General features: G+C 44.3%; 1 protein-coding gene across 2 annotated transcripts in view; it reads right to left on the minus strand.

Moving 5' to 3' along the window:
- Positions 1-369: 369 nt before the first annotated feature.
- NIBAN1 (niban apoptosis regulator 1) overlaps positions 370-17,642 on the minus strand; it is a 54,406-nt gene continuing 37,133 nt past the window's right edge. The window contains exons 6-14 of one of the 2 annotated variants that reach the window (XM_041479617.1): positions 15,034-15,149; positions 12,387-12,491; positions 12,130-12,292; positions 11,136-11,323; positions 10,725-10,886; positions 8,628-8,738; positions 7,955-8,062; positions 5,540-5,651; positions 370-4,564 (exon numbers count right to left, since the gene is read on the minus strand). In XM_041479617.1, the coding sequence (XP_041335551.1) occupies positions 2,907-4,564; positions 5,540-5,651; positions 7,955-8,062; positions 8,628-8,738; positions 10,725-10,886; positions 11,136-11,323; positions 12,130-12,292; positions 12,387-12,491; positions 15,034-15,149 (2,723 nt within the window). In that variant the 3' untranslated portion in view covers positions 370-2,906. Of the gene's footprint in view, positions 4,565-5,539; positions 5,652-6,561; positions 6,670-7,230; positions 7,342-7,954; positions 8,063-8,627; positions 8,739-10,724; positions 10,887-11,135; positions 11,324-12,129; positions 12,293-12,386; positions 12,492-15,033; positions 15,150-17,642 lie in introns of both variants that reach the window. The other variant, XM_041479618.1, reaches the window with a different exon arrangement.

The raw sequence follows: 17,642 nt of genomic DNA on the forward strand, positions 1-17,642 counted from the left end.
GGCGCTGCCCGGCGCGGCTCGGGAGGGAAGGGGCCGTGCAGAGCAGCTCGTGGTGGGCACCGCCGTGCTCAGAGCCCCGTCCAGCCCGGCCTTGCACGCTCCAGAGCTCGGCTGCCACAGCTTCTCTGGGCCCCCTGTGACGGGGCCTCACCATCCTCACGGCGAAGAACTTCCTCCTAAATACCCAATCCAGCACTCAGTTTGAAGCCATTCCCCCTCACGCTGTCACTCCTTGCTCCGCTAAAAACTCCCCTCTCCCTGCTGGGATCACCGCCGTCACTCTCAGCTGCCTGAGGAACGTTTCTTTAACAAAATCCCCCAAATTATCGCACCCTCACAAAAGCAGCCTCCCAGCAATGGAAGGGAAGAGCGTCTTTATTTCCGTGGGAAGCGTTTGTACAAAGTTCCAAGCAAATACAATGTGTTTCACGTCCTGGCCCTTAGCGGTGGGCACCCCACGGAGCTCCGCGCCCCAGCCCGCTCCCCTCAGGGCACCGACCCTCGGCCGTGGGCCGCGAGAGGCGGTTTATGACCGCTCACGGTCTGAGAAGGAAACGGCAAGAAAGCATCAAAAACAACGGAATGGCTGCATTATTATAATTCCTGATCAGTGGTCCCACGTAACCTTGCAGATTGCTGAGTTCTTCTAACCAAGCTGTCGCTTCTAATTGTGGTAAAGACTAGAAAAGCACTACTGTATCCATTTGCAAACGGGCAGAAAATGCCCAAAACCGGGAAAAAAGTTCCCTGGCCACGAGGAACTGCAATTTAAATTATACAGGCTGAATCTTCCCCATCCTTACCCATCTCTCTGGTGAAAAACATCTGAGCATCTGCATTCAGCAATGCAACACGTATCACAGGAAAATATTACCCAGATCTAGGCCTGCCACAGAAATAACTCCAAAATTACCATTATGGAAATACTTATGCAAAATGCTCTCTGTACAGATGTATCTAATTCATAATAGAATGAATTTGTTTCCTTTTGCAGGAGGCTGCAGTCTTTTTTTGCTGCCATGCTGTCTTTCATACAAAAAAATACTAAAACCCCATAATGTCCCCTAATTTTAGCTTTAAAAGGCTGCTTGCTGCTGCTTAACTCTAGGGCACTTTATAAATTTGAAATCACTTAACACAGTACCAATTAAAAATAGTTAATGGTTTGTAAAAGTGAAGCAGCTGACAGCGAAATAATCAGTGATTTGTAAAAAAAAAAAAAAAAATTGGCTGGCAGTGGTTTGTATATTTCCAAATTAGTATTTTTGCATGAAATATAAGGAGGAAACGAGTCAAAATACTTCTGCAAGGAAGACATATGTGACCTTCATGTTTCCATACCACAGTACAGCTTCTAGAATAAATAGGAACTGCATTTATTTTACTGTAGTGACAGAGTAGTTAATCCAGTTACTCAACAAGGTTCCTTCCTCGCACAGTAATGTTTGCCTGTTCCTCTAGTGTCAATTTTCTGTTAGTATTAAAGAATATTTTGATAGCATTAAAAGACTTTGCACCGTTTGCTGAAGTTAAATGCTAACATATAACATACTATGCTCCCGGGACTTGGTTATTTCTCCCCGTGTCTTTATGGGCATAAATCCTGCAGCCCTTGCTGCAATTATAATTAATACTTGCTGTCCTGCACTGCATGACATTCAGAAACAGGCTCAAAACACTGGGCCAGAATTTCAAGGTGCCTTAAACTGACCTCTAAAGTGAGGTCTTGCATTTGAAAGGCCAATTTACAAAAATACTGGGTTTCACCTCCAAGTTTTTCTGTGCAAACTGAGATGCAAAGAACACGTTTAAGCGACTCTGTGCCAAGATCACGGCTTGATACAGATCACGTGTATGAAAGCAACTGTCTCATTTTAATAACTGCTTTTGTGATGTGATTCTGCCTTCCAAGTCTAAGCACATTACAAACAATTTCTGGCTGCCTGCCACTTCAGTTAACATCTGCATTAGAAATTAGATGCAATGATTCTAGTATTTCACAATTGTTGCCACTTATTACATGATTTCCACACCTAAGAAGGTCTACAGACCTGAGTAACTCCATGGGAATGGGAATGGCAGGACTCAATATTCTGTATGAAATAGCTGTAAGTGAATCTATTTTATGGTGCGATTTAAACCAGAGAAATGCTGCCTAATGGTGATAGTTATTGTAAACATTCTCTTCTTTCCCTTCCATAAAACAAAACAAAACAAAATAGCCATAAAGTGCTCTGGAAGGCTAAATAACCCCGAAGTGCAGAGTGAGACTGAGAAACCTGCTCCCATACTTTCCCCTTTTTAAATACAGCAATAAGAGAGAAAAAAAAATCAGAATATTTGCTTGTCTTTGGTATCTGCCAAAACTTGAAAATAATGAAGTAATCAGTTTGCAGATTTTGCACAGTGTGGCTTTTCAGCAATCTACTAAATCAACTATTTGGTTCTGTTTACTACTAAAAAATGTTTTTATTTCCTGTATACTGCATGCAAATACTAAAAGCATCCTCGAGTATGTATGTACCAACCACCAGAATCAGAGTGGTACTTGTCAAAACCATGCATTTAAAAACCAAGAGGATCCCTAAGAACAGCTAAGTTGTTAAAATAAATTGATGATAGTTGGGCGTTTGAAGCATTCAGTGGTCACATTTCCAGACTTTTTCTCTAGCTTTAAAAGGGAGCAGATTTGAAGTGACAGATGAGATTCCTCAGCAGTAATCTGGTTTTAACCAAAAGGAAACCCATCACCCATCCCTCAGGAAGGGATTCGCGGGAAACCTGCAGGAGCTGGGGACACCACAGCAAAGCGCATTTCCTCCAGCCCCGACCTGAACGGGTGTTCAAAACTGCACAGGGATTACTGGAGTGAATAGGTCCTGCAGGGCTGGGCTGAAAGCTGCTCTTTACTCCTCACGCTTTTGCTGGGCAGGACCATCGTCTCGGTGTTCTTCTGGGACAATCGCTTTTCCTCCGGTGCTTTGAATTCCTGCGAGGGAAGAGGACTGATCTCCCGGCTCCCCCTCTCGCCGCTCAGGCTCTGCGTCTGCCGTGCGCTCTGCGCTGGGCTGCGGCTCCAGGGACACCGGCTCCAGCAGTCCTGGGCCCGGGTTTGCTCTGTCCAGGATGGGCACGTCTCTCGTGGCTGCATCTGCAGCAGGGCTGGGAAAGGAGCTCTGTGTCCCAGCCTCCCCCGGGACAGCGTGGCTGTTCCCTGTTCCTTCCTGCCCATCCACCGCGTTTTCCGTGTGCTCCTCTGGCTGCAGCCTCTCCCCTCCCGCACCTGCGTACCACGCACTCGGTTTGCTCTCCACCTCTGCCTTTGCCTCCTGAGGCGGAGCCCAGCTCTCCACCAGCCACGGGGCTTGTGCCCCCCTGGGCACGCTCTCTACCCTCGTACCATCTGTCCCCAGGCTGGCTGAGGACGATCGCTCCTCCTTGAACTCCACACATTCTGCTGCATCTCCACTCTTCGCCTTCTGGCTCACCTGAATTTCTGCCACGGCCACTTCGCTCAATTCGTAGTTCCCATTACCGTGCTCCTGCAACTTCAGCAGCTCGCCCTCACAGACCTCCTTTATGTTCTCAGCTGGAGTATCTGCTGGGATCTCAACTGTCAGCATCAGCAAACTCCTTATCTCATTCACATCATCGGGGGATTTACAACTCTTTTCTTCAGAATGGCTTTCTTTTTTAGGACTATCCCCAAACTCTGCTTTCCCTGTCTTTTCATCCTGGGAAACGATCTTTGTCTCAGTACTCTCACCACTTTCTTTTTTACTATCCCCTTCAAATCCTGTTCCTAGTGCATTTTCACTCTGACATAATTTTCCCATAGTTTCATTTTCTACCTTGCTTTTCTTTTCTGCACTCCCTAAAATCTCTGTATCTGTTACACTCTCAGGTGCGAAAGTGAGCTTTATCTCAGAAACTTTCTCCTGCGCTGTGCTTGCTTTCTCAGTGACACTGACAGACACAGCAGCCATTACTGTTTGACTCTCTGAAGTCACCTCTTCCTCCACGGCTCCTTCAGGTACCTTCAGTTCTTTTTTAGGGCTGGCTTCAAAATTTTTTACTGCAGTGTCAGTCCCAGAAGCTACTTTTTCCTCCACAGCTTTTTGCTGTGCCTTGAGCTCTCCCTCAGTGCTCACTACACACTCTGATACATTCTCCAACGCGCTTTTTCCCTCTCCAGCTCCTTGTTTAGTGTGGCCAGCCGAAGGCGACTCCTGTTTGTCACCAATGTCTGTAACAGCCACTGCTTCCCTCCTGCTGGCCTGATCACCAGCTGCACCAACAGGGGCGCCTGCCTCTTTGTCTGGTGACTTTCCCTCATCAGCATCCTTCTCCCACACGATTTTCCCTGTCACAACGAGCGTTTCGTCCCCGTGGCTCTCGGTGTCCGAGCTCTCGGCTCGGGGAGCTGCGGGTGCCTTGGCAGGGGTGCCCTGTGCTGATCCCACGGGGGTCCTCAGCTCCGTCAGGCTGGACACGCTCTCGCAGGGCACGCTCAGGTTATCCTCAAACAGGTTGTGCTTCCTCAGAACGGCAGCTTCGTTGATCACTGAATAAAACACAAACACCAAACTGCTGTGGGAAGGCCGACAGAAGCACAGGGAAGAACATACAGTGCTTTCCCAAGTTTGTGTTGTACATTTTGATATTAAAGACAACACTAATGTTCATATTCAGCTTCCTTTTAGTTCACATTTCTTTTCTGGGGATGGGGATTTTGTTTTTTAAATAATGGCACTTTAGTATTGATCTAATGAAGCAGAGGACCCACAATGCACAAAGGTAATGCTTCAGTGCAGAAGAATTTACATTGAATATGCCAATAAAAAAAGTATGCTGGTTACAATTATTATATTGCTGTTTTGGAATGGGAGTGACTATGGTCTGTGAAAACATCCAGTGTAGTACATCTGCTTGTCTTTTATCCAGGGTATAGACAGACAGGCACATATAGAGAGATACAAGTATTTTAGAAGTATTTATACATGTATATACAGTATTTGTTAAGAATAGTCTCATTTTCTGACACAGAAACAGAGAGATCAGCAAGGACTACTGCACTGGCATCAGTGAGTACTGGAAACTGCATCCAGCAGTTCATTTCATTTGAGGAAATTAATCTCTGTTACCATTAGTCTTTGCAATTCTCTTAGTCTTGCAATTGGCATAGTCTTGCCATTTAGTCATCACCAAATCTGTACAAGTAAAGACAGAATTTCCCTCCTTGGCCCCGGGAATCAAGATCAAGTGAAGTTGCCATGATTACATTTTGTTAGAAAAAGGCTTGTGCCAAGCCATCACTCTTGAGTCACATGGGTTTAGTAAAGCTGCCCCGTAACTCAGATTTTAGGGCTTGCAACACATCTTCAGTGAGCCAAATGAAAAAACACAGTAGGGATATAACCACCAGTGTTGGAGAAAGCACGATAGGAACAGTCAGGTGAGGGCTCTGGGAAGCTCTGAAGGAACAGCTCATGGGCCATGGGCTGCAATGTTATTCCTGTCACCTCAGAAATGTTCTCACCTTTCAGGGCCTCTTCAAGCAGTGTCTGATGTAAAATCTCTTCATACACGTTCTCTACTTGGATCACACTTGTGTAATCAGCAAAAATGAACTGCTCGTATTTCTGCAGCTCCTGTGCAGGTAGGGAAGAAAGGAACAGATGGAGAACACTGAGGCATTCTGAGTCCTACTGCAACCAAACAGCTCGGAGATGCCATGGAGCAGGTCTTGCCACATCCTGTGACAGCTCTTGGGGTGCACTGTTTGAACTATGACTCCAAGAGCTACTTGTGTCCACAATCAATTATGTACTTACCAAACAGTGTTCCTGCAGTACAACCACAGTTAAAAGCACTGCAGATCACTGCCTGCTGAAACAAACAGCTGCTGAGGAAGTGCCTCACAACTTGTTTGTCCAAGGAGGCAAATCCATGGGAGATGCGGGGTTTGGTTTTGTTTTTCTAATAGGTGTGTAACACTTTGAGGTCACTGATTTATACCCATCTGTCTAACTGAATCACTGTCATCAAGCAGCTGCTTGGTGGTCTATAAAAAAGTAAATTAAGTGACATCTGCCCATTTCTAGAAGAGGCACCTACATAAATCACCTGGAGGTTTTCAAGTAAAAGGTCAGGACTTGGTGGGGCCTGTCAGCTGTGCACACTTTGGCTTCTAGAGCTGGCTCCTCATTTCTGCAGAGGCACAAATACAAAAGGCTGGTGGGAAACTAAACAGGAAGGGCTTGTGGAAGTTTGCTCCACCACTGCTTCCTCTGTGAGGAAGTCATGAAGTGTCATGACATATTCCATGTCACTCCATGTCATGACATGAAGTGTCTGCACACATATTCCAGGTGATAAAATGCCTGTGCTCCACACCTACCCAACCCATGAAGTGGCAAATCCAAGCACTGAGCAGGCAGGAAATCTGTACAGTTCTCTGAGAGCAAACAGCCTGACAGTGTTAAGGAATTACTGCCAAGGTGCTGTTCCTCCCCTGCCTTCCATTATTGGTTTTTGAGGTTTTTAGTCCCAGACACCTACTGGTTTGCATGTTGAAGCCAGTGTCTTCTGCATTGTGGGCAAGGTAATCTGCACCAGTGCCTCTTGGAATATCTTCTTGCGGATGGTGCTGCTGTCGTAGTCATATTGCTGCCAAAACACACCAGAAAGAAACAAGCCCATGCGTGCCTGGGGTTATTCACCACCCCCACAGGGAACTGCTTCCTGTCAGCCTGTAGCTGCTGCATCACAGGGGCACAGGGTTGGAATGGCCATGCAGGTTTGTCCAGCTTCTACAAAATCACTCTCAAATCTAGTGTTCTGGGATCTCTTTTGCTTCTTTTAACTCTGAGGCTAGAAACAGTTCTTGGTTGCTCTCCCTGGGTGTTTCAGCACTGCCCTTCCTGAGAGTAACGAATCCCAGTGGCAGGCTAATTATAAAGTTAATTAAAAATTATTTATGCAGATCCAGAGCATATTAATAATCTGATTTACCTACAATTAAAGGGACTGCACATGCAAATACTTTTATAAGTGTCTGCCCAGAACTAGGTTTTATACCTCAAATGGGCAGCTTTGCTAAGTGCCACCAAATCAGTGTTTTCAGCTGGATGGTAAAAGCTTATCCTCTTTCAAATACTGAGGTACATTCATATAAAATATATTCTATTTCCAGAAAGGCAGCCTGCAAATGTGCTACATTACATTTACCTTCAGCACTCTCAGCTTGACTTTTTCAATGGTTGTTGCAACTTTGGCCGAGTCTGCCTGGTGGCTTGGAGAGAACAACTGCTCGAATGTATAAACTGCATTTTCCATCAGCTAAAAACAGTAATTAAAAAAAAATGTTAAAGACCAGTAACATCAAATTCCTGCAAACATGATACGTGCAACTGTTAATTTAAATTGTGTTTCTGAGAAGGTGCTCTAAAGAGCACTGAAATGCTGAAATAAATAAATAAAACTAAAGCTGTGATCTCATTATCATGCTGCCCCACACCTGGAGGTTTTCAAGTAAAAGGTCAGGACTTGGTGGGGCCTGTCAGCTGTGCACACTTTGGCTTCTAGAGCTGGCTCCTCATTTCTGCAGAGGCACAAATACAAAAGGCTGGTGGGAAACTAAACAGGAAGGGCTTGTGGAAGTTTGCTCCACCACTGCTTCCTCTGTGAGGAAGTCATGAAGTGTCATGACATATTCCATGTCACTCCATGTCATGACATGAAGTGTCTGCACACATATTCCAGGTGATAAAATGCCTGTGCTCCACACCTACCCAACCCATGAAGTGGCAAATCCAAGCACTGAGCAGGCAGGAAATCTGTACAGTTCTCTGAGAGCAAACAGCCTGACAGTGTTAAGGAATTACTGCCAAGGTGCTGTTCCTCCCCTGCCTTCCATTATTGGTTTTTGAGGTTTTTAGTCCCAGACACCTACTGGTTTGCATGTTGAAGCCAGTGTCTTCTGCATTGTGGGCAAGGTAATCTGCACCAGTGCCTCTTGGAATATCTTCTTGCGGATGGTGCTGCTGTCATAGTCATATTGCTGCCAAAACACACCAGAAAGAAACAAGCCCACGCGTGCCTGGGGTTATTCACCACTCCCACAGGGAACTGCTTCCTGTCAGCCTGTAGCTGCTGCATCACAGGGGCACAGGGTTGGAATGGCCATGCAGGTTTGTCCAGCTTCTACAAAATCACTCTCAAATCTACTGTTCTGGGATCTCTTTTGCTTCTTTTAACTCTGAGGCTAGAAACAGTTCTTGGTTGCTCTCCCTGGGTGTTTCAGCACTGCCCTTCCTGAGAGTAACGAATCCCAGTGGCAGGCTAATTATAAAGTTAATTAAAAATTATTTATGCAGATCCAGAGCATATTAATAATCTGATTTACCTACAATTAAAGGGACTGCACATGCAAATACTTTTATAAGTGTCTGCCCAGAACTAGGTTTTATACCTAGTTTTTGGTGGCAGCTTTGCTAAGTGCCACCAAATCAGTGTTTTCAGCTGGATGGTAAAAGCTTATCCTCTTTCAAATACTGAGGTACATTCATATAAAATATATTCTATTTCCAGAAAGGCAGCCTGCAAATGTGCTACATTACATTTACCTTCAGCACTCTCAGCTTGACTTTTTCAATGGTTGTTGCAACTTTGGCCGAGTCTGCCTGGTGGCTTGGAGAGAACAACTGCTCGAATGTATAAACTGCATTTTCCATAAGCTAAAAACAGTAATTAAAAAAAAAAAATGTTAAAGACCAGTAACATCAAATTCCTGCAAACATGATACGTGCAACTGTTAATTTAAATTGTGTTTCTGAGAAGGTGCTCTAAAGAGCACTGAAATGCTGAAATAAATAAATAAAACTAAAGCTGTGATCTCATTATCATGCTGCCCCAGCTTTCTTGTACAGATTTGATCTCATGTCACCACCCAAACTGATGGTGGCAGAGCCAAAATGTAGAATTGATTATCTGTGTATACAGACCACAGTCAAAACTCATTATCCCTAATAAGAAGACTCCCATTGACTTCTATCATTAATCATTAATGAAGAGTATTTAATCATACTGCACATCATTTTCATTAGCTTTCATTATAATACAAATAAATAATCAGCAAAAATCACACAGAGTGCAATCATTTCTCACAGAATTATGCTAAGCTGGCATTTATCATGTTTTCAGCTTATCATTAAGAATATGATGCCCCTACTCTGAAGATATTTCAAACAAACAGTTCTGCAAGCGGTAATTGAGTCTATTTAACGAGGCTTTGCCTTTTCTTTAGCTGCTCCCATTTAAATTTTAATATTTTCTTATTGGAAAAGTACCGGGAGATACGCAGGGGGGCCATTCCTTCAGCCAGTTGAGCATTGTGCTCCCAGATTTCCTGAAATCGGCCACTAGAGGATGCCAAGCTCCCAAGGCAAGGAATCCTGCTCCACCCTCCACCCGAAGTACATTTTAGCCAAATACTACAGCAACAGAGACATGTCTGATTTCACTTATTTATGAAATAAATGTCCATGGACAGAAAGGGAAACTACACAATATTTTTATGAGGCAAATACCAGTCTCTTAAAGAGGAAGATGCAATAACAGCATGTTTAGAACAACTCCTGCACTTATTCCTTGTTAATTTTGACTCATGTTCTGTTCAGAAAAAAATGACCTCTTGGTTTATATGAGATTTATTTTCTGTCTACTTCTTTGTCTTAACTCATGGTCTTCACTCAGGAAAAGACACTTTATTTGGCAGCATTTTGGAATGGTCCCCCCTGAAAGACCCAGACATGAAATCAGAATTTTATTTCTGAGTAATTCCTTGGCTGCTGGTCCTGGCTGTACTCAGAAGAGCTGCTTTTAGGAAAACCCTATCCCAGCACCGTTCTAGACACTTGCTTTCCATATTCATAACTTCCACTCCATAGATCTGGACCAGCTCCATTTTACAAGATTACTGAGCAGATTAGTAAATTTCCCAAAAACAGATTAAAGTCACAGGGTTCAATTTAGAGCTCCAAGGCCAAATCTGCCTTGTGATCTGGCAACTGAAATCAGTCTACTGGCCAGCTCCTCAGAGACTTCTGGCCAGGCATCCAGGAAGAATCTAGGCAAAGCAGAGTTATAGCCTGTACCAACACACACAAGAGGAGACAAAGAGATGGAGTTCAGTTTTCATCTGGAATGATACTGTCACTTCTACCAGTCCCCTGAAAAGTGAGGCTGGATAAAGCACCTACACCCTGAAACATCTGTCTCTGAGTTTCTAACATTAATTGCTTTACTTTATATTAGTGAGAAAATCAACTACCAAGGAGGAGACATTCCATTTTGGTAAAACACATTTAATACCTTTCAAGAAAAATCGAGCATCAAGAAAGGGAATCAGGTGATTTTTAGCCACCCCACTAGTTACACAAACAACTTTCTTGGGTGCTGAGACACTGGGAATTCAGAACCTGAAAGTTCAGGGGAACAGATGATCCATCCAAAATTTTCATGCCTTGCTGAACAACTCACACACAGAGTCTCACAAATGTGTCAAGCAGCTTCTAGCTGGTTTTCTCAGGTTTTGTTACCTGTACCTTGCCTGTGAGACACTCTGAGGCTCTTTCACAACTTTTATCAAGATTACTTTGAAGAAGATTAGCAGAACAAACCTAACCTGTTCTCCCAAGAGGAAAAACTTGATCTTACAGTACCTCTTGCATGAAGTTCTGTGTCCTCTGAATCACAAAATCGATGTGATAGACCTTGAAGCGACTCTTGAGGTCCTGCAGGAGCTCCTGGAGCAGGTTCACTTTCAGATAGCAGGGCTCCATTTTCACCGAGTTGAAGGGCAGGGTCATGAGCTGATCCACATTCTGTACTCCCATGCAGGTTTCGAGAGAAAGCAACCAGAGGTGAATTTTTAATAGAGAATGTAACAATTTGGCTTTAACCCAAATTCTGGTATCTACACTTCAGTTGCACAAGTACCATGAAGACTTTCTAAATGACAAAACCAGGTGCTCACATGCTTCCACCTGGGAAAGCAAATCCTGCTGCCAGCCAAGGTCTAGCCAAGAACATCCTTGTGCTGATATAAAGGCTCCAGCTCTGTTTTGTCTTACCTCCTTTAGCCTAGTCATGTCATTGGTCTTCTGGAAGTCCTGGATAATTTCATTCACTTCCTTGTCAAAAAGAGCGCGCACTTCCGTGAATCCTGAACTGACGGGGCCCATGAGCTCCTCCAGGATGGAGGTGAGGAATGGCTGGATATTCTCTGTGCAGCACTTCTGGGCAGGCTCAGAAACACTTGCTGGAGGGTCACACAGGACAACAGTTGTGTTTAGAGACAGTGAAAGAAGTAATTAGAACTTAACTCTTTACAGTTAATTCAATGGTTTTTGTATTTTTTCCTGGAGTCACACCTCCACAGAGGTGATGAGGGTGTGAAAGGAGTTCACAGCTTTATGAGTGACACTGAAAACTCTTGTCCCAAGCCTCACCTAAGCAAACACTGGCAACTGGGGGCACTGTGAGGGCAGAGAAATGGGCAGCTCTGAGTATGACTATCATCTATTTATTTATTTATTTATTTGACAGCTTAAGCAACACCAACAACATTTTGCCTGCTCTTTACGTTCCTTTTTGTATTCATAACAAAATTATGATAACTTCACATTAAATAAAAAACCACCTAAGAAGCCCTTTGGCTTAAATATTCTTTGAAAGCCCATGGACTTGTCACATAACCAGAAACTGGTTTTGTGGTGATCTCTGATTCCTAGAGATCAGGTCTTTTGATTATGCTCACGTGACCTGTATCTTCACTACCTAAGACTGTGCAAGTAAAAATGAAAGCAGAAGGAACAACTCTGATCAGGATACACAAAACCTGTCATCTCCAATTTGAGAAGACCTGGTATTTTCACAGACATGGTGGCCACAGGTATCAGTTCCCACCAAAGGCAGCAGAGGCTCATTTGTGTTCTGAAAACTTCTGTCTCCAGTTGGATTTCTCAAAACACACAAGGATTTCAAAACAAGCACATCTGGTAATCTGAGCAACACAATGGGAAACATTAGAGAATTGCTCCAAAGCACAGCTGTTCCTCCACTAACCTTTGATTTTTCCAGCTAAGAAGTTCTTGGAGTTCAGAATCTGATCCATGTCTGAACGAATGGTCCCTTCAAGAGTTTTTGCAAATTCTCTACATTCTTCTTTCAAGGTACTTAATCCTTCTGCCACCTGCTGCTGGACTAAGCCATAGGTTTCCTCTACAATCTGGACCCAAATCAAATTGAGAAGCAGAGATCAGAATCAGCACCCACAGAGAACTGCTGTGATCAACAGCTACCCTGCAAATGTCAGTCCTTACCCCAAACCAGGCCCGTTTCCTGTCATTCCTCTTTCCCTTCATTTTAGGCAGGATCATTGTCTGGAGGTTAGGCAGCAGTTCCTCCATCACCAGGTTGCTCAGGATCTGTATGGTCAGGAGATGAAAATGACAAGTTCACACCCTGTCTTTACCTGAAGCACAGAGTGATGTGTGCAGGCTGTCCCTCCCTCCCAGCTGCCAGGAGTTACCCACAGAGGCTTTGCACTCTCTCTGCTTAGACTTGAACTGCAAATCCTTCCTTACCTGTCCCACTCAAATGCACCAAATAAACATGCAAGAATTAATATACATCTGATTTTGGGAGTCTAAACCTCCCTCTCCACATTTTTATTTATAGGCACTGTCTCTGGCCTGAGAAAGCTTCACCAACCGCCCAGCACAGTCTACATTCAGGATCATGTCCCTGCTGTACCCATTTGCTGGCTGAGCCAATACAGAGTGCAAAACCACCCCTTAACTTGCCTTTTTCATTCATGTCCATGCTTCCAGATGTGGATAGATAGAATGTAGGAGAATAGAGATAGTGGTAATCTCACCCCTAAGGAGTTACAGCTGTGCTAATTATCAACAATTAGGAACAGGCCTGCCCTTAATAGGCCACAGGTGGATCCAGTTAGGAGGGGTATTGTAAAAGAGCAGGTTGGCTGGTCCAGAAAGTTTGGATGGACTTTGTTGGCTGTGCTGAGAAGAAGAAGGAGTCAGTGCTGTGAGGAGCTGCCCATGAGAAATCACCAAGAAGGTATGAAACCTTTGCAATAAGATGTCAACACCCAGACACTACATCTCATGTATTCAAGCAGCCAGAGGGATGTGAGACATGTATCAACACCAGCAGAGGGAAGTGGCAGGAACTAAAGCAGCACAAGTAAAGGACTGACTGCAGTCCAGTGTAAAACAGGGCATAAACAGCCCCTATGGAAATACAACACACAATACCTGCTGTAATATACTTCTAATATACCTCAAATATGCAATACACTTTTATTGGAGTTTCATTTAAGTACTTATAGATAATGCCACAGCAGCACTTTGTATTCACTGCTGCTGACTCAAATGTCTGTAAAAAGCAATTCACTAATTCAGGTCCTAAACTAATGGCTCACTTAAAAAAGATCCCATGAGTAATCCAAACTATTACAAATAATAAATGTGACAACAGATCAGACAGATTTAAGAGGCAAGGGAAAGGCATGAAGCTGTGTTAGGGGAGGGTTAGGTTGGCTGTCAGGGAAAGGTTCTTCCCCAGAGGGTGCTGGGCACTGCCCAGGCTCCCCAGGGAATGGGCACGGCCCCAAGGCTGCCAGAGCTCCAGGAGAGTTTGGACAACGCTCCCAGGGATGCACAGGGTGGGATTGCTGGGGTGTCTGTGCAGGGACAGGGCTGGACTGAATGGTCCCTGTGAGTCCCTTCCAGCTCAGGATAGTCTAGTCTGTGATTCCACAATTTTATATTGTGAAAAATCTTGAGTTCTCTGGGAACATTTTTAAGGCATTGGTGGATCTTCCCTCAGGTGCCCTGGCTCGTGCTCCCACTCCAGCCATGCTGCAGCCCCAGTGTGAGCTGCCACTGCGGGGACTCAGCCACAACGAATGAGTGTCAGCAAATACATTTCTTGGCATTCTGCAGACACTTTTACAGCAACAAATTTCAGCCTGCTTGCTCCAAGCCACTCACTTAGCTTGGATATTTGCCTAAAATAATTATTATGTTTGGTCCAAGCAGGCCATGAGAACACACTATACTTACAGAATGAATTATTGCTAAGAAGATAATAGTGGAACTAGGCTGGATGTCTTCTGATTACAGCTCTCTTGATACATATGGGTTATGAGTAAGATGTTGGCAAGCAATAGGAAAAATAAAACATAAAATGAAACTAGCACCATTAATATAGCTCCATAACATGAAGGAGGAGGGGAGAAGAGAAAAACCCTCATCTAACTCCTTAAAGTAAAGAATTTATTATCAGATGTTAGCAGGGAACTTCAATCACTGACAGAATGGCAGTAGGAAAGACACTGTTTATAGATTTTTCTCCAGATTCTACATTTCTCAGCATTTCAAAGGTAGGCTTCTTCTAAAACAATAACATGGTTCCTTAAAAGAAACCACTGTCCTTAAGGTTTTTTCCATTTTTCCAAAGGGAAGCCAGATTTCATCAAGGAAAACAACCAGGAGTTGGCACTAAAGTAAACATTTGCTGCTGAGCGCTCAGAGTTTGGGAAAAAAAATTGTAAATCAGGGTGTAAATAGTGGCCTAAAAGTCATGTGGAGTGATGCCAGTGGGGTTGTGGGGTAATCTCAGCTACCATGAGTGCTCCAAAGCCAGGTGCCCAAGTATGGAACCAGACCCTGGGCTTAGCATTTCATTTCTGCAGAACTGAAGTACACAGATTTTTGGTGTTTTAGTGTAATTGTTACTGTGCAAGACTCTGTTTCAGAAGTTTTTATTAAAAAAGAATTATCACTTATATACAAGTAAGAGATGTCTTAAAATCTCAGGTATTTCTATCTATGAAATTTTCTTTTTTAAGATGCCCTTTTTGCCAAGGGAATTTATAATCTTCACTGTCCTCAGAGCTGCAATACCCAAAGCCAAAACCCCATCAGGAATATATTCTTTTACCTCTTTTTCATTGCCAGTTATCATCTCCCATGTGCCATAGTGGCCTTTCTCCTGCCGGAAGAACTGAATGGCCTCTAAGAACGCCTCCACTTCATACGTGGTCTGTTTGAGAAAGTCTGGAGAAAACAAAAAGTAACATAAAGGATTTAGCCAGAAATAGTCTTTAAAAATAGCCATCTTTTTCTGAGCCATTTCCCACTCCACATGCACCTAGCAGTAATATTTTTAAATAATTTACTAAGCCTGGATGCCTGGAGACCTTGGGCGTTCACTAAGATTTAGAAGTGCATTAACATAGGAAAACCAACAGTTGGGAATTCTTCCTCTTGAGTTTACAAAAACAACAGACAGCTCATTGGATAAATTGCTAAATCCTGAGTTAACACTCCCCAATAACGTTTTAGTTCCTTTGGTTTGTTAAGAAACTGAGGATCAAGATGGTTTTTCATGGATATAAACAAAACAGACCTCAACAAAAAAAGCACCATGCTTGTACCAGTGAAGAACAAAAACTCCTGACAAGATCATGCTGATTTCCCTAAATATTTCAGGAATGTCCAACCAGGGCTCTGGAGTATCTGGTTATTGTGCAAGGCCACTTCTGCCAGATGGGAGCTCTTCCCAAGAGCAGTGTGGTGGCCTGGGGACACCTTGGCCTCAAAACATGAAGCAGAGTGGCTGCTTGGCAAACCTGAGTGAGAAAACCATCCCCAAACACTTCAGTGATTGGAGTGCTGTGTCTTCACTATCACAGCATCAGGATTACTATTTTGTGGGAAAACAAAGCCACAAAGGCTTATTGTCCCCTCTCCAAGATTATCTGCTGCAGCCTTGAGCAGCTGAAGTCCTGTTGTGCACTCTGAGAACAAAGGAGGGAAGAACAAGAATGTTGATTCTCTCAAAGGGAATTATGCTGCTTTAGAAGTACTGATACATACAAACAATTGTGATGAGAAGAGTCAGGACTAAGTCCTCAAGCCTTGCTTGTCAAGCAACACTTCTTTGGGCTTGTTCATTAAACTGCTCCAGAGAGAAGCTTTACAGGAGCCTTGCATAAATGCCAAGGGCAATGCAGGGATTAGAGAAATTATGGGAAACATGGAGGATTAACACCACAGTAATACCTGAAATATCTCCTCCATGCACTTTAACAAAAACAAAAGCTACAGAAACCTACAATTAACTTCATCAGGGCTTTGTCCTTGAAGCTTGAAAACTGCATGGTTTCAGATCTGCTCAGAGCCCAGATGTCAAAATTTGCCCTTTCAGAGTTTCACCTGGCTGCAATGACTGCAGGAAGGTTTGTTAAACACACTGAGGGGCAATAAACACTCTCTTGATACTGTTCTTCATCTGCAGATATTTGGTGATCCAAAAACATCACACAAACTCTCCAAGCTCATACAATGATCAAACAAAAAAAAAAACAGCCAGGTAAAATCCCAACCCTACCTTCACTGTTGCCTCCAGGATTTATAGCATTTGTCGTGACAAGTCACAAACCAGTATTAGTTGTAAGTCAGGCTGTTCAGTGCTGAGAGAACATCCTCAGACCACAGTTTTAATGAAAGAAGGGAGTGTTCCACCTGAGCAACTGAGGTGGAGCATTGCATTCAAAAGCTCTTGTCCTCCCAAAATAAAACTGAAAAGAATTTGATGAGAAGAGGGCCTGATTTGGCAGCAGGGAGGGAAAACTGCAGCTCCCACAGCCCTCCAATCATGACTCACATGTTTTCCTCCTTCACAGCTGTGCTCCCTCCTAACCCAAAGGGACAACAGACCATCCAAGAGGCTGGATCTTGGAGCTGCTGAGGTGGTGATGCACCAGTGCTGACAGGAGTCTGCCCTCTAAGATCACCAAGTTTCAAATCCATGCTCAAGGGAGTATTCTCTCTCTGTTCTGACTGTCCCCAAGCCCATACCGCAGTGGGAAGAAGGTGCTAAAAATCCAAGAGTGATTCATCTGAATAGCTCATGGGAAAAACATTAAACTGTAAATGCCATAAAATCCCAATCCCACATTCTTTCCTATGCCAGTAAACACAGGACACAAACACAATCATGGCAGTCTTGCTACAAAAACAACCCCAAGCAGAAAGAAAGCTTTATCCTTCGAGGCTGCTACAATTGCTTAATTTGGGCAATTTCATTCTCACTTTCCATAGGAGGAAAAGATTGCCTCAGTGATAAGGCTTTGAACAAGCAGATCCATCCAGTGCCGGGCTGTGCAGAAGCTGCTGGCGAGGCACACGAGACAGAAGCACATTCATGGACAGGCCTCAAGAAAAGAGGATTGTACCCAGCTGAAAGGAGCTGCCGTGCACATTCTGCACGAGCTCAGCGGGGCAGAGCCAGCGTTCTGCCCATGCCATGCAGCCGTCCATGGAAAGGCTGCAGGAGGGGGGTGGCTTGGCAGCCACAGCAAGGCCAGGGAAACAAGGGCTGGGCTGTCGGGGGAGCCCCGCTGGCGTGCGAGGGAGCAGCTGGGTGCTGGGCACGGCAGCAGAGCTGCAGCTGCAAACAGGGCAGGTGGCAAAGCCCAGTGGTGCCAGGCATGAGTGTTCACCAGGGGAAAGCACGATGGGCGCGCCCTTCTCCTGAAGCCCCCA

The sequence above is a fragment of the Pyrgilauda ruficollis genome, unplaced genomic scaffold (genome assembly GCF_017590135.1).
Source record: "Pyrgilauda ruficollis isolate IOZ18807 unplaced genomic scaffold, ASM1759013v1 scaffold49, whole genome shotgun sequence".
Lineage (NCBI taxonomy): Eukaryota > Metazoa > Chordata > Aves > Passeriformes > Passeridae > Pyrgilauda > Pyrgilauda ruficollis.